The sequence below is a fragment of the Cydia splendana genome, chromosome 13 (genome assembly GCF_910591565.1).
Source record: "Cydia splendana chromosome 13, ilCydSple1.2, whole genome shotgun sequence".
In the NCBI taxonomy this organism is placed as follows: Eukaryota; Metazoa; Arthropoda; class Insecta; order Lepidoptera; family Tortricidae; genus Cydia; species Cydia splendana.
In genome coordinates this window covers 7,413,277-7,427,657 of record NC_085972.1, presented here as the reverse complement: position 1 = coordinate 7,427,657, position 14,381 = coordinate 7,413,277, and the positions used below count along the sequence as shown (strand labels likewise).

The window sequence follows — 14,381 nt, the reverse complement described above, 5'->3', positions numbered from 1 at the left end:
CATGCACAAATAATTTGCACGACTTGCATGCACAAATAATTTGCGTAAACGTTTTTGTAATGTGGATACTTATACATTGTATCATCTAAGCGTACGCGCACCTACGTTTTTGCTTAGTGATTGTTTAAATTTCTGCAAGATTGAACATGAAGCCGCTCAAATAGTTGGTGCAAAATTATCCTGCAAAGTGCAAATAGGATGGTGTGTTTTCACTCATCTAAACGCTCAAGTCGCATACCGGTTCTTGATTAACCGAATACAAATTCCTTTGTGCTAAATCCGCTAAAGGAAGCACTTGATTTATTATCCTTAACAATGAAGACTTATTTGCAATGGAAATCCCAGTACCTAAGTTTATGCTAATAAGACTAAAAGCAGTTCGATTTGTCACACGCGTGTCCGAATAAATATTCGGCTACTTATGGTATTCGTTACGTTACGTCTCTACCTATGGGAGAAATGGAAGTTCGGTATTTTCACTACGATATTTTCTGTCATTACATAATGTGAACTTGTATTAAAAGATTGTGGCTGTAAAAAAGTTTTACCAATACGCATGTACCTATGAAACTGTTACTTTAAAATTGATCAGCAAATTGAACGTAGGTAATTTACTTAAATGAGCGCGGAGAGCACACATCCATTTGTCACATCCAACCGTGTGGCAACTAGACTAATGGCATGGCAGCAAAGTTTTAACCCCGTATGAAAATCCGTTTGCCCGTTTAAGCCCGTTTTCTAGTTATTTTCGGCTACAAATATAATGACCACCAAAAAATACTTTGGTGCCCTAAATAAAAAAATCATGCTTACCAAAAAAAATTACTGAACACCAAAAAAATAAGGCCCAAATTTACAAAAGTACCACCATTTTAATTACGACTGCACTTAAAATTGTATTCGAATACCAAATATATTGAATGATCACCAAAAATCATTAATGATCACCAAATCTTGAAGACCAAATTAATGCGATATTTTATTACGATTACCAAAAAATGTATACATATTACCAAATAAAGTAAAATGATGCCAAAATGACTAGCCCCTACCGCTCAACCCCCCGTACCCCGCACCGCATGCCTACCTAACCTAACCTACTATTCTAGTAGCATACTGAAATGCTACTAGAAAAGTAGGTTAGGTTAGGTTTGAACTGCTATCAGTTAAGTGGGTTAGGTTAGCACTGCGACCCGTACAAAATTAGGTTTGAACTGCGACCCTTACAGAAAAGAAATGCTACTAGAAAAGTGGGTTAGGTTAGGTTTGAACTGCGACCCTTACAGAAAAGAAATGCTATTAGAAAAGTGTGTTAGGTTAGGTTTGATCTGCGACCCTTACAGAAACGAAATGCTACTAGAAAAGTGGGTGAGGTTAGGTTTGAACTGCGACCCATACAGAAACGAAATGCTACTAGAAATGTAGGTTAGGTTTGAACTGCGACCCTTACAGAAAAGAAATGCTACTAGAAAAGTGGGTTAGGTTAGGTTTGAACTGTGACCCATACAGAAACGAGATGCTACTAGAAAAGTGGGTTAGGTTAGGTTTGAACTGCGACCCATACAGAAACGAAATGCTACTAGAAAAGTGGGTTAGGTTAGGTTTGAACTGCGACCCTTGCAGAAAAGAAATGCTACTAGAAAAGTGGGTTAGGTTAGGTTTGAACTACGACTGTTACAGAAATAAAATGCTACTAGAAAAAGGTGACGAAGTGGATTAATTAATTTAATAGGATAACGATATATTAAATATTTGCACATTTTTAATTAAAATGTGGTTACAATAAAATTGTGGTGGTCATTTACTATATTTGGGTTTACAATGATTGTTTTGGAGTCATTTGCTTTAATAGGATAGCTCGATTCAAAAATGTGGTTATAATTTTACATTAAAATGGAGTTCTAATTTTAGTGGTCATTTACTATTTTTGGGTTTACAAGGATTATTTTGATGTCATTTTCTTTAATAGGATAGCAAGATGTAAACATTTGGTTATCATTTCGCATTAAAATGGGGCTTGAAATTTGGTAATCATTTACTATTTTTGGGTTAATAATGATTAGTTTGGTGTCATTTCCATTAATAGTATGGTAAAATGTAATAAAATTGGTAATCATTTCACATTAAAATGGTGTTATAATTTTGGTGATCATTTATTATTTTAGGGTGGTAAAATAGATTTTTTTGGTATTAAATTTTACTAAATCTGGTCATCAGTTAAATAGCAGCCGTTATTTTCAGCCATAAAAAAAACTCGGATTTTAAATACATCATCATCATGCCTGCCGATATTGGAGTTTTGTCATGTCTTTTATAGTTCATAAGACTGTGGAAACAAACGATTTAATCTTGCCCTCGATAGATGGCTTCCTCAAGGTAGGCCGTTGTGAAATTCGCCGGACCTCATAAAGGAAAAACTATTTATAAAATGATTTTATCTATGCCCAAACGGAATTGTCAGATTGTCACTCACGGATTTGGACCCAAAACCATCGCTCACACGTCGCAAGGACGGATGAGATGGGCGCTAATCAATAACAGAGTGATCCCTGGAGGAAATGGCGTGGTTGAACAGAGGCATTAGTTGACACCTTTTCCTTGCTTTTAACCTGACAAACGAGAAAAAGCCACGTTTTCGTGAGAATTTAGGTGTATTTGCGTGTGAACATTTTTAGAATACATGCAAAAAAAGACTCTCATTAGATCATTTAAATCGTTTCAACGACATTTTTCTGCGATATTAACTCGATTAATAATTATATAATACGTTCAGCGACCACCGAGTGAACCCCGTCCTTATTTCCCGTCTTAAAAAATAAAAATCACAATTTTATTATCACTAAGTACTACACCTTGTAAAACAAAGTCCCCTGCCGCGTCTGTTTGTTTGTTTGTTCGCGATAAACTCCTGAACGGATTTTCATGCGGTTTTCACCTATCAATAGAGTGATTCTTGAGGAAGGTTTAAGTGTATAATTTGTTAATCTGTGCGAAGCCGAGGCGAGGCGAGGGGCGAGGGGCGATGATAATTATGATATACTTATTTTTACTTATGCTGTACAGAGGTTGATTCACGAAAGCTGGCACGAATGGATCGAAACTTTGTATGAGTGGCAACTGTATCGGTATACAGTCAAAGCCACCATAATTATTATTGGTAAATGTGATACACACATAGATGATTTCATTCAATATTCATTCCACTCGTGCCAGCTATTGTGCGTCGATATTTACCCATTTATACACATATTTTGGCGCAAACGTATCAACATCCTCCTTATATTAATTATCCTTTTGTTTGAACATTTCGCAACGACCATATGTAACATAATCAGCGGCTTTCCTCCCTTGTTAGTAAATAGAATCGGTTTCCTTAATTAGAGAGCGTAATTAAATTCTGCACAACACAACAGAGAGCAAAATAAAATATCTGTTTCGTCTGGCAAAGGAATAAAATATAAAAATATTTGTGTTTTGTTGTATTGTTTTACATACACAGTATGCTTAGTGTCGTTGTTCATTAATTATACAGTTACCGCGCGTTAAAAGTTAGAAGTATATTATGAGTTTCTAGTTTAACCCTTCGGAAATCAGGCATTTATAATATAAATGTATCTTCAACTGTCAATATGTCACTTAACATAGAAGGATTGCGTAAATAAAAGAAAATATTTTGTGCAATAAAATTGAAATAAATAAATAAAATAAGCATTCCATGGAATTATCTACCAATGTCCCGTACGAACGAATTTTCTGGAGATTGATTTCTATGACAAATGGTCAAAAATATGCACAGAATAATAATGGCCAACTTTAAATTCCTAAAAATATCGCAACACTGGAAATAAAATGCGTCTGTACGGGACAGCCCGTGGAATCCTCTTATACGGGTTGTCCCTAAGACCAACGCCAAGATGTTTATATTTATTTTAGGGACACCCGATATACTCACATCTATAGCAGTGTCGATGAGAAGATAAAGCGGCTTGTACGCATGCGCGACCTTCGCTCTAAACACGAACAATCTGCGCTTGCACACTCGTCGAGGCTCCAATATTACCTGAAACAATACACGTGTAGTGTGTGTGTAAACTGTGGAATGAACTGTCGATGTCGCCTGCGGTATTTCCGGACCGATACGACCTTCAAGAAAAGAGCGTACTCCTACTCCCATCTTAAATTCCGATCGCACTTACAACCCCTCTCGTGTAGCAAGTGTCTCTCGGGTTGCAGGACGGTAATCGCTAACCATCAAGCGATTCGTCTGCTAGTTTGCCTCCTATATTATCATAAAAAAATGTAGTATAGTGTATGATAGTAACGCCATTCGCTTTATCCTCTTGAAGGCGTAATAAGATGGCGCTGTACTTTAATATCCTTGCCTAAAATGTGTGTTTTACTTGAAAATTACACAACTTCTTTTTACGGTGGGTTATTGAAATTACGCTGCTGGATCTCAAAATAATAGAGTACAGATTGACTAAAAGAAAATATGTAATGTATTCTCCCTTTTTACGACACTGCAGGTCGTTTACGAGCTACGAGCTCATACATTTTAAACAAGCACTTGTCTTCGGTACTGTTGACTGCACAATGAGTAAAACAGTACCTGAATCGGAAATAAATACTCGTTAGAATCTCAACAATGGATTTCGTCTCAATTATTTCTTGAAGAGAAAGGGTTCGAAGCAATCCAAAATGTAAATAAAACTTAATAGAAGCTTAATAATAACTCATTATGCATTCGTTAGGAAAAAAGAAAATCGTTTAACAATATAAAAATACCCTTTCAATCAACGTTGAAATTTCCGAATGGTTCATTTCAGTGATGGTACCTATTACTTTTGATTCCTGATGAACTTTTAAAATAATTAAATTACGTTTTTGGATACCCTTTGTAATTACATTTTAGTAGCTATTGAACAGTAAAAAGAAAGGAGATGAAACGGAAATTAAATTAGTGTCTTTTGTTACGGGAAAATATGAATGTATTTTCTTTGAACTATGAGCAGGAGCACCATCATAATTCATCGTTACTTCTGGCCTACTCATGTCCTCAAAGGTTAACTGGAAGAGATCCCATATAGGGTTAAGTTCGGCTTTTTTGTATTTAATTCACTCTGTCACTGTGTTTCTCGTGTTTTTATTTCTATGTACAATAAAGTATAGGTATACATATATACATACATAATATGATATTGCAGTCCCATGTATGTAGAAACTAGGGGCCCATTACTTATATGTGTTTCCGCCGCTTTACAATGCATGTGTAATGTATGAAAAAATTATGTACAAATGACAGATTCTAGACGGACATACCGATATTTGTTTTTCGTTGTAACTTCCGATTTCGAAATCGTTCGGTAAAAACTTCACTTTGAGAAATTCTTCGCCATCTAAAAGCAGAATTAGATAACAAATATTACATCAGTGAAATATTATTATTGATCTTATAAGGTAGTAACCCAATGAAAGCAAATAACATAACAAATCATTTTAACAAATTGATGAACGTTCTGCATGACAGGAGCTGTGGTTTTATGGTGGGCATGGTTTCCAGTTAGATCTTACTTATTTTATTAGCGAAACCGTTTAGAATCTTGGCATTCTTTTACATTATGCTTTTGCTGGGATTCAGATATAGGTTACCTACCCATCTTCTTTTATAAAAATCACAAACAGAACGAATTCAAGAGAAAACAGTTTCTCAGTAGACGTAGAAATTAAGTCGGTTGACTGCACGCCCTTGATACATCCCTTCTTAGTAACGAGCAAAGATTCTTTGTCATCCTAAGAACTCTAACTAACCTCCGGTTTCGGTGCTCATTAAGACCCGACTCGATTCTATACCTCGGACCCAATGCTCTAAGTTCCTATTTTGTACACATAATTGTACATTTTATTTTTAAAAGCATACACCCTAAAGTAGTGTACTTTTTCTAGTAGAGTTAAGTCATTTTGGATGTAAAATTCATACTAAATTATCTACGTTAACCGTAGAAAAGACAAAATGGCGATGTTGGAAAGGTTTCAATATTTTAGGTACCACAAACTGCTACAATCGAGTAAAATGTTGAGTTTGTGAGACGGAAAATTCTGTTTACGACACACAGGTACCAATAAACAAATAGCAAAGATAGGTACGGTGCGAATGTTCCTTGATTTTTAGCATACATACCATCTTTCCACTGCGCTCTGTGCTTTTAGCATGCAAACAATGTATTGAGAGTTGATACTGATATTAAAGTATTTCTAACTATCATAGCTGACTCGGAATTGGTTTAAGTTTCGAACGACCAGGACCCAAAATAAGACTTAAAATTGGTTTGAGACATAATAAAAACGGCTTACAAGGTTTGCTGTCTTCACCCGTAGAACCAAGACTAATAGTATCTGCTTACCAAGGGGTGCCTCCCAACGCACAGTGGTGGCTATGGGGGTAGTGTTAGTTATCCGCAGCTTATAGCATGAACAGCAGCAAGGAGTCAATACTTGGCTGGGTCGCAACAAGGCGCAGCCTCGGGTATTCACGCCAGGGTCCAAGTCACACGCTTCGCCTATAAAGAATTCTTGGATTAGCTGAACCGTAGTCAATCTGTTTGACACAAGAGGGATAGGTGCTATATTACTGACTCGGACACAAAAATATCTCCAAAGCTTCACAGTGACGATAGCCAGATGATCAAGATGTTACGACGTGACATTTTAAGATCTTGACATTAATGGGGGACCATTTAGGATGTTTATAAAAATAAGTTTATTTCTTACAATCGCCCTTCTTGTCGCCACCGCAAGGAAATACTTCTAACACCAGACGGGGCGCAATGACCCGGTAAGCCAGCAAGGTGGCCCTTGAATTGCAGGCCGGGGCGCCTGGTATTATTGCCGTGTCAGGAGCTGTGCGGGTCAGTTTCACCAGTGTGGCTACGATGCGGTCAGTCTAAAGTAGGCAATAAACAGATAAACTATAGAGATACGAGGTCTGTAATGATAGCAATCCATGACAATACCCATAAACTGCGTTAAAATTATCAAAAAATAAAAATAGACTAACCATAGGCGCATGGACATGGTATTCGATCCTGGAGCGCTTGTTGTGAGCCAAACTTCCTCTACTAGGTCTGAGTAGCGAGCACGTGCAAGCGCGTTCGAGACATACATCGCATACATGATCGGTTTGCGCGCACGATTTGCTGGGCGGATTCTCGCCCGTCCAGCGGTACGGAGTCGCCCACCAGCAGATCTAAGGAAATAAATATAATGTAGGTCATATAGCAACGCCGCCCGGTCGGGCGATCTAGGTATTTTTCGGCGGGTGTGGTGGACGCTGATCTGCGCGAGCTCCAGGTTGAAGACCGGCGAGAAACTGCACAGGACCGGGATCAGTGGTGAGCAGTCGTGTTGGAGGCCAAGACACACTTTGGGTCGCTGCGCCAGAGGAGTAAAAGTAAGTAAGTAAAATTCTGAATTAAAATACTAACGTAAATAATTATTTTACCCCTTACTATGGGAAGTGTTATGATTTTAGAAAACTGTGTGGCAAAACAATGTCTGTACATAATAGGTATGATTTTGTCATACGTTTCGTCCGTAGCATCAAAACTACGTAATCGATCTTAGTAACTGATAATTGTGTCGATCAATTTGTTTTTATGACAAGGGGTTATAATAGCTACATTTTATCCGAATTCATAAGAGGATTTTTTACGCAATAAAAATTGTTTAAAACATTTGATTTGCAATAATTATAACTATATTATTACCTAAATATTTGGCTAACATACCATCAGCGCTCAAGTATTGGAAAAGTATTGTTGTTAAATGAAGTTCCTATTATCTGCCATAATGACTAAAGTTTTGTTATTTTACGATAGTATCTGAGAATCTTTCAAAGCCACAATATTATATTTCAACTAGATCCGATAACACTTGTATTTACATTTGTGCCCCAATTCCTTGTATCGGGGAAACTGAAATTAATCGTCTAGGGGAATACGAGATGCTTTCCCCCTCGGCTGTTACATATGAAATAAAATAGGTGATTGGGCACAAAATGATAACGTATGAGTAGCTATTAATAATATCTTAGGGAAATGCCATATTATAACTACGTAGATACGAAACGCAATAGGTTCTTTTGGCGTACAAATGGTGTAATGCGAATAACGTACGTACCTATTAATTTTTAACAACCACTTACCATGCGGTAAGCTCATCAACTCAGTATTTCCCTAGAGTGCCTGTTTTAATTGGGACTGGCCAGCTAACGAAGTTATTTAAAGAGTTAACTACGGTTAAATCTGACCATAGTTTATCCTTTTGACCTCCATTTGTCATCAAAGTCAAATAAAATATCACGGTACTGAAAGCGTGTCGAAACAACCTTCGACATCGTACTAGGTACATATCGCTTAAGAGGCATCAGAAGCGCCCATTTTTTTCCATACAAACGTTCTCAACCGTTTCCTTCGTGGCTTTTGATCGATTATTCTTGGCAGAATAGAAAATATGTATGTACAGTCAAGTGTAAAAGTATGGGTGCATATAACTTCTCAAAAATATGTCCCGTAGTTCTTAATTCGCTGACATAAGAGCTATGGGACATAGTTTTGAGTATGATGTGTGCAACCATATTTTTACACTTGACTGTAGGTACAAGATAACTCACAACGTCTTTAATGTTTCTTGGCGATCTCATGATTAAGTCAGAAAGGAAGACTGAGCATCTTAGGTCTACTACGTTGTTTTCTTTTCTGATGTCCATTGATGGAGTTTAATCCGTTGATCATTTATTTGAAGTATAATTGAGGCCAATAAAGATCATATTTATGGATAAAATGTATCTCTCGCTATTCGCCTCTTAATTTTGCCCCGCCATTCACACGCGTAATTAACTTTAGGGGTTACATTTAATTTTGAATTATAAATAAGTAGGTGTAGGGAAAAGTTCATTGTTGGCAATTTGGCAAATCATGATTACTCGGTAAAGCGGTGTATGATGGCGGGATTGCTGGTTCGATTTCAATTACGCTAAGGCCTTCCCCTAAAGTATTAAATCATTTCAATATTTTCTGTTATAACTTTGGCAACGAATTCTTTTACGTACCTAAACGTTTGTTGTTTCTAATTTAATAAATGGTGTTGATCTTATATCGACCGGAATATGGACCGTGATTACCTTTTGTAATGTTTTTTTGTGTTTTTTGTATTGTTTTTGTATTGTATCCCGGTCTATATAACTCTAGCTAGTGAAACTGACCGTGGATCATTCAAAACTAAGGTCGCCTCCAGAATCTCGCGAACTAAATTGACATGAGTTTGACAAATAAAATGATACCAGGAATAGCAAAGAAAAAATAGTCACGGTATATGTCGATAAAATGATATCGATAAGTAAGATATTGCACTTACTACTCATGTGATAATTGTTTAGGGGTCACAAACGATTTCGATTAATATGAACGTGGCGAGAAAAGTGGTTGATTCGATTGTAAGATTGTGACGTTACCGATTAAATCAGGAGGTGCGGATGCGAAATTGACAAATTTCAATTAGTATGCACGTTTGGGGGCAAGTTATTTATTTCAAGAGCTCGGATGTCGTCATAAATCTAAAATTGGTGATTTAATTTTGTACATTAAATAAATTAATAGGGTAGTCCCTAATTTTAGGGACTGGTCCTTACAATCGAAGCAATACGGGTCACCGAGACGATTTAATATTTGCGTCCACACCACACAAATTAAATGAGAAATTAATCACATTGTACGAAATATTTCCCCGTCTGGGCTGGCCTTATTTGTATTTTGAGCCAAAATCACTGTTTCTATGTTATCACCTAAATTGTTACTCTAGCTGTAAGTTTTCCTAAGAAATAAAACAAAATAAATAAAATATTTATTTAATTACAATATGTTTATCCCAATATCCTTGTCTCTATTACTATAAAAATGCACAATTTTGAAAAAAAAATTTTTTTTTGAAATACCAAATAACATTTGTAAAATAACTTAACAAAATTATATACTTAAAGATTCATTTTAACTGACCGCGCAACAGTAGCGCCCCTAGCGGTGAATTCTCGGGGACTCCCTCTGGTCGCATAACAACTTTTGTCATATTTTTAATTGTCATAACACTTTATGTATAAAATTGTAAGTCATAAAAATCTTTAGTCTGAATTATTCCTGAGCATAACTGGGTTTTTGTCATAAATTAGTTATGTCACAATTTTTGTAGTCATTAATTTAATTCGCATAAAATTTTAAGTCATCTGCTTGATATCCATAATTGTTTTTCGTTCGAAGGGGTGATGTCAAAGTGACACTTACTGAGTGAACACTGTGTTATTTTGTCTCCCAATTATTAAAAATAAATATGTGTTTAAACGTATCAGTGACCGACAAAACATATAAATTACCTTTGGTGAAACACTCAAGATCCGTGTAGATACCTACAAAACACTCTGGTGAGCTCTTTTAAACACATTTTTGAGCAAATATAAATGATAATAAAGTCCGTTATTATAAAAACTACGCACACATATAAACATTTTCAAAACAACAGACAAATTTACCTAATTAACTAAATAAAAACAAGGTATTTACACCAGCTGATTTGACGACAAACGTCTACTGGAGAAATGTCACTCAACCTGCGCGGAGGGATGACAGATGCGTTCAGAAACACGCATACATACTGACAGTGATACGTTTAAGGAGACAGTTATCATTTGACATTTATCTTTAACTGCTGATGAAATAAACTAATAATATGATATGTTGAATTGAATGAGGATTTTAATATTTTGTGTTATTCATTGATATTACCTGACAATTATTTATTATAAAAATGGATCATACACTACGAGACGAACGGAATAATGTTACAATACGGAGAAAGATGTTTAGGTCACAATCGAATGATAAATTGTATGATAGTTCCAGCCTTGACTCATCAAACTCTGATCGCGCTAGTAAAAGCTTAGATCTCTCAACATATATAAACTTAAGCGCAAATTACACTGACATGAAAGAAGAAATTGCCAATTTAAAAACTCAAATTGAAAGCACGAAATCTGAAATCGTCAATTTGGGTCTTGAAAACTTAGAACTAAAGAAACTTCTACAGCGCCAAGAGCAGCAAATTTGTAGCCTCAAAGAAATATGCACAAAAAATAATATAACTCCAAAGAAACATCTTACTCCACTGAGGAAACAAAAAAGGCGATTATTAACGGGCAGTTTTAGAACTATTTCGACATCAGAACAAGAGACAGACCCAGAGGCCAAAACTTACGTCTCATCACCTGAAACAGAAGCCAGTCAACACACGAATAATGGCATAACTACGGCAGAAACACATACTCAGCCAGAACCAAAAGAAGATGTTCAATTAAATGGGAAAATTATTGTTAATGAAAAGGCGGACATAAATTTAGAACATGACACTGATACAAGTATTCAAATAATACCAAGTCCACCCATACCAGCTGTACTAGAAGAAAAAAACATCAAGCAAAACAGCGAAACTGCTACTACAGGTACACATGTCCAGACAACACCAATAAAACATATTGTCAACGAGACGTCAGACCAGCAGAGTCAAATCTTAGACCGTGTAAACAATATGCAAAGTAAGCCATCAAAATCGGCGAATGCTATAGAAAAGCCAAGGACACCTAGCAAAAAAATTTGGATTTATGGCACACAACAGTGCACAGGTCTAGCACTGGCAATAACAAAGTCGAGGAGAAATACGAAATATGAACATTATGCAGCACAAGCGATGATAAAGCCGGATGCTCCCACGGAAGAGATTATAAACAGTAGTGCTAACGAAAATTTCATGGTAGGGGATAAGATTGTTTTAAGTGTAGGTGAAAATGACTCAAATCCGTTTAAAGTTACGAGTGAGCTTAGCTACTTTGTTATACATAACAAACATATTCCTATCATTATAGTAAATGTTGTTAAAAATGATTATGTAAACCGAAACCTACTAAACAAACATATGAATTTACTATGTAAAAATTATAGTAACTGTCATTTTATAAATATTACTTCACAAAATAGTGATGATTTCTTAAAAAAGCTGTGTTATAAGATAAACATCACAATTGACTTTCTGGATTATGAACGCACATATCTTTGCCCCATGATGTTAAAAAACCGTTTGAGTTGCCGGTATCCTAAATCCAAGTCATGTTCCAAAGCTGTAAACCACTCTGAGCCAAAAATAAAAATGACAGACCAAAGGCTAAAACAAAAAAGTATAGTAGATTATTTCAATCAAAAAGCACCTGCTAAGGTCGCATGTAAATCAAATCAACCAGTAAATGTTGTAAATACTCACAATGATGAAGCTAAAGTTACAGATCCTGATTTTTTTCGCGACTAACACCAGTCTGTTAAATATTATGCATCAGAATATAGCAGGTTTTCTAAGTAAGAAAGATACTCTACAAATAACGCTCAATGAATTGTCGAGATGTAACACAAATATTGACATACTTTGTTTAAGCGAGACCTTTATTAAATTAGGTGACGAGCGAAATATACAACTCAAAAACTTTAAACTAGCTAATTCATTTTCTAGATCAAAGATGAGGCGTGGAGGGGTCTGTATCCTCTGTAGAGAATACTTAGATTTCAAGGACCTTCCTATTTTTGAGACCTTATGTCAAGAATTTGTCTTTGAAGCGTGTGCCATCGAAGTGCCTTCACTCAAAAGTATTATTACGTGCATTTATAGAACACCAAGCTCAAATACTTCTACGTTTTTAAAATTACTCGAAGAAGCGCTGACAATACTTCGCAAAAAAACAAACAAGCAAATTATATTAGTTGGCGATTTTAATATAGATCTACTTAAAGAATCTAATGCTGCTGCTGAGCTAAATCGAATAATACAAAATTATGGCTACATTGTACACAAACGAGAATCCACGAGACAAGGGGCCTGCCTAGATTTACTTATCAGCAATGTTCCAAAGGCCCTAGGTAAAAACTTACCACTTTGTTTATCGGATCATGATACAGCACAATTATTGTCCATTCCAGTAGCTAATAAAATGTTACCTCCAAAGCACTGTTTCATAAGCAAACGTGACTACAGTCCAGAGAATGTCGGTAAATTCTTGCAACATCTGGGTAGCTTATCATGGTCGGAAACATTTAATGGACAGGATGTTAATGCTGCATTTGACAGCTTTCATGACATGTACACCCTCCTCTTTAATTTATGTTTCCCTGTTGTACGTGTGAGAATAACAAACACAAAAAAACAGAATGCTTGGATCACAAAAGGCATTAAAAAATCCACAGCCGTCAAAAGAAAACTACGTTTCAGTTATTATTACTCGCCTAGTGACCGCTCTAAGCTAAAATACTTGAAATACAGTAAGTTACTTAAAAGATGTATCTTAACAGCCCAGAAAATTCAGAATACGAAAGTAATCAACCATAGTAAAAATAAATGTAGAACAACCTGGACTCTAATAAAAAAAGACACCGGTCATAATCTTAAATCAATTCTGGATAAGACCTTTGATAAAATTAAACACGACGAATCAATAATCACGGACCAGAATACCATTGCGGATTTGTTTAATGATAATTTTGTCGATTCAACAAATCTAAATAAGGGAACAAATGGGTCTTACTCTTATCCATACCGTATAGAATCAGTAATATCCAGCTTATTTTTACACCCGGTGAGCCAAGATGAAGTTTATAAATATATAATGTCCTTACGTAATACTAATTCTGTGGGCTTTGACCAAATACCCACTGCTATATCAAAATACTCAGCTTTAGTCATAACGCCTTTGCTGACTCATCTTATTAACATGTCTTTTGCGCGGGGTATATTCCCGGAGAAATTAAAAATCTCCGTAATCAAACCCTTATACAAAAAAGGAGATAAGCAAAATATTGAGAACTACAGACCCATCGCCCTACTTTCCGTCATATCTAAAGTCTTCGAAAAAGCCATGCACGCCCGTATCGTAAGCTTTATAAATAAATTCAATGTTCTAAAACCAGAGCAATACGGGTTTCAAAAGGGAAAATCCACTACATTAGCGGTTTTCAATTTAGTCCATAAGATATTAGAACATGTAGATAAGAAAGTGCCATGCACATGTATTTTCTTTGATATGAGTAAGGCGTTTGATTTCGTGGAGCATAACTTACTTCTTTTCAAGTGTTACCAATATGGTCTTCGTGGTAAAACCCATGAATGGCTGAAAAGTTATCTTTGCGATAGAATACAACATGTAGATATAAGTACTCTATCCGATAAAAATGAGCTGTGTTCGGTAAGATCCAAAAACAGACATAATAGAGTAGGCGTCCCACAGGGCAGCATCTTAGGCCCGT

General features: G+C 36.0%; 1 protein-coding gene and 1 long non-coding RNA gene across 2 annotated transcripts in view; one reads left to right on the top strand and one right to left on the bottom strand.

The window, feature by feature from the left end:
* The window catches only part of LOC134796436 (uncharacterized), a 266,691-nt gene that overhangs the window by 204,917 nt on the left and 47,393 nt on the right, over positions 1 to 14,381 (top strand). The window lies entirely within an intron of this gene.
* LOC134796336 (uncharacterized) overlaps positions 1 to 14,381 on the bottom strand; it is a 127,812-nt gene that overhangs the window by 84,312 nt on the left and 29,119 nt on the right. Inside the window, exons 13-17 of the mRNA XM_063768476.1 lie at positions 7,055 to 7,243; positions 6,769 to 6,940; positions 6,402 to 6,557; positions 5,320 to 5,396; positions 3,953 to 4,060 (exon numbers count right to left, since the gene is read on the bottom strand). Of these exons, the coding sequence (XP_063624546.1) occupies positions 3,953 to 4,060; positions 5,320 to 5,396; positions 6,402 to 6,557; positions 6,769 to 6,940; positions 7,055 to 7,243 (702 nt within the window). The remainder of the gene's footprint in view (positions 1 to 3,952; positions 4,061 to 5,319; positions 5,397 to 6,401; positions 6,558 to 6,768; positions 6,941 to 7,054; positions 7,244 to 14,381) is intronic.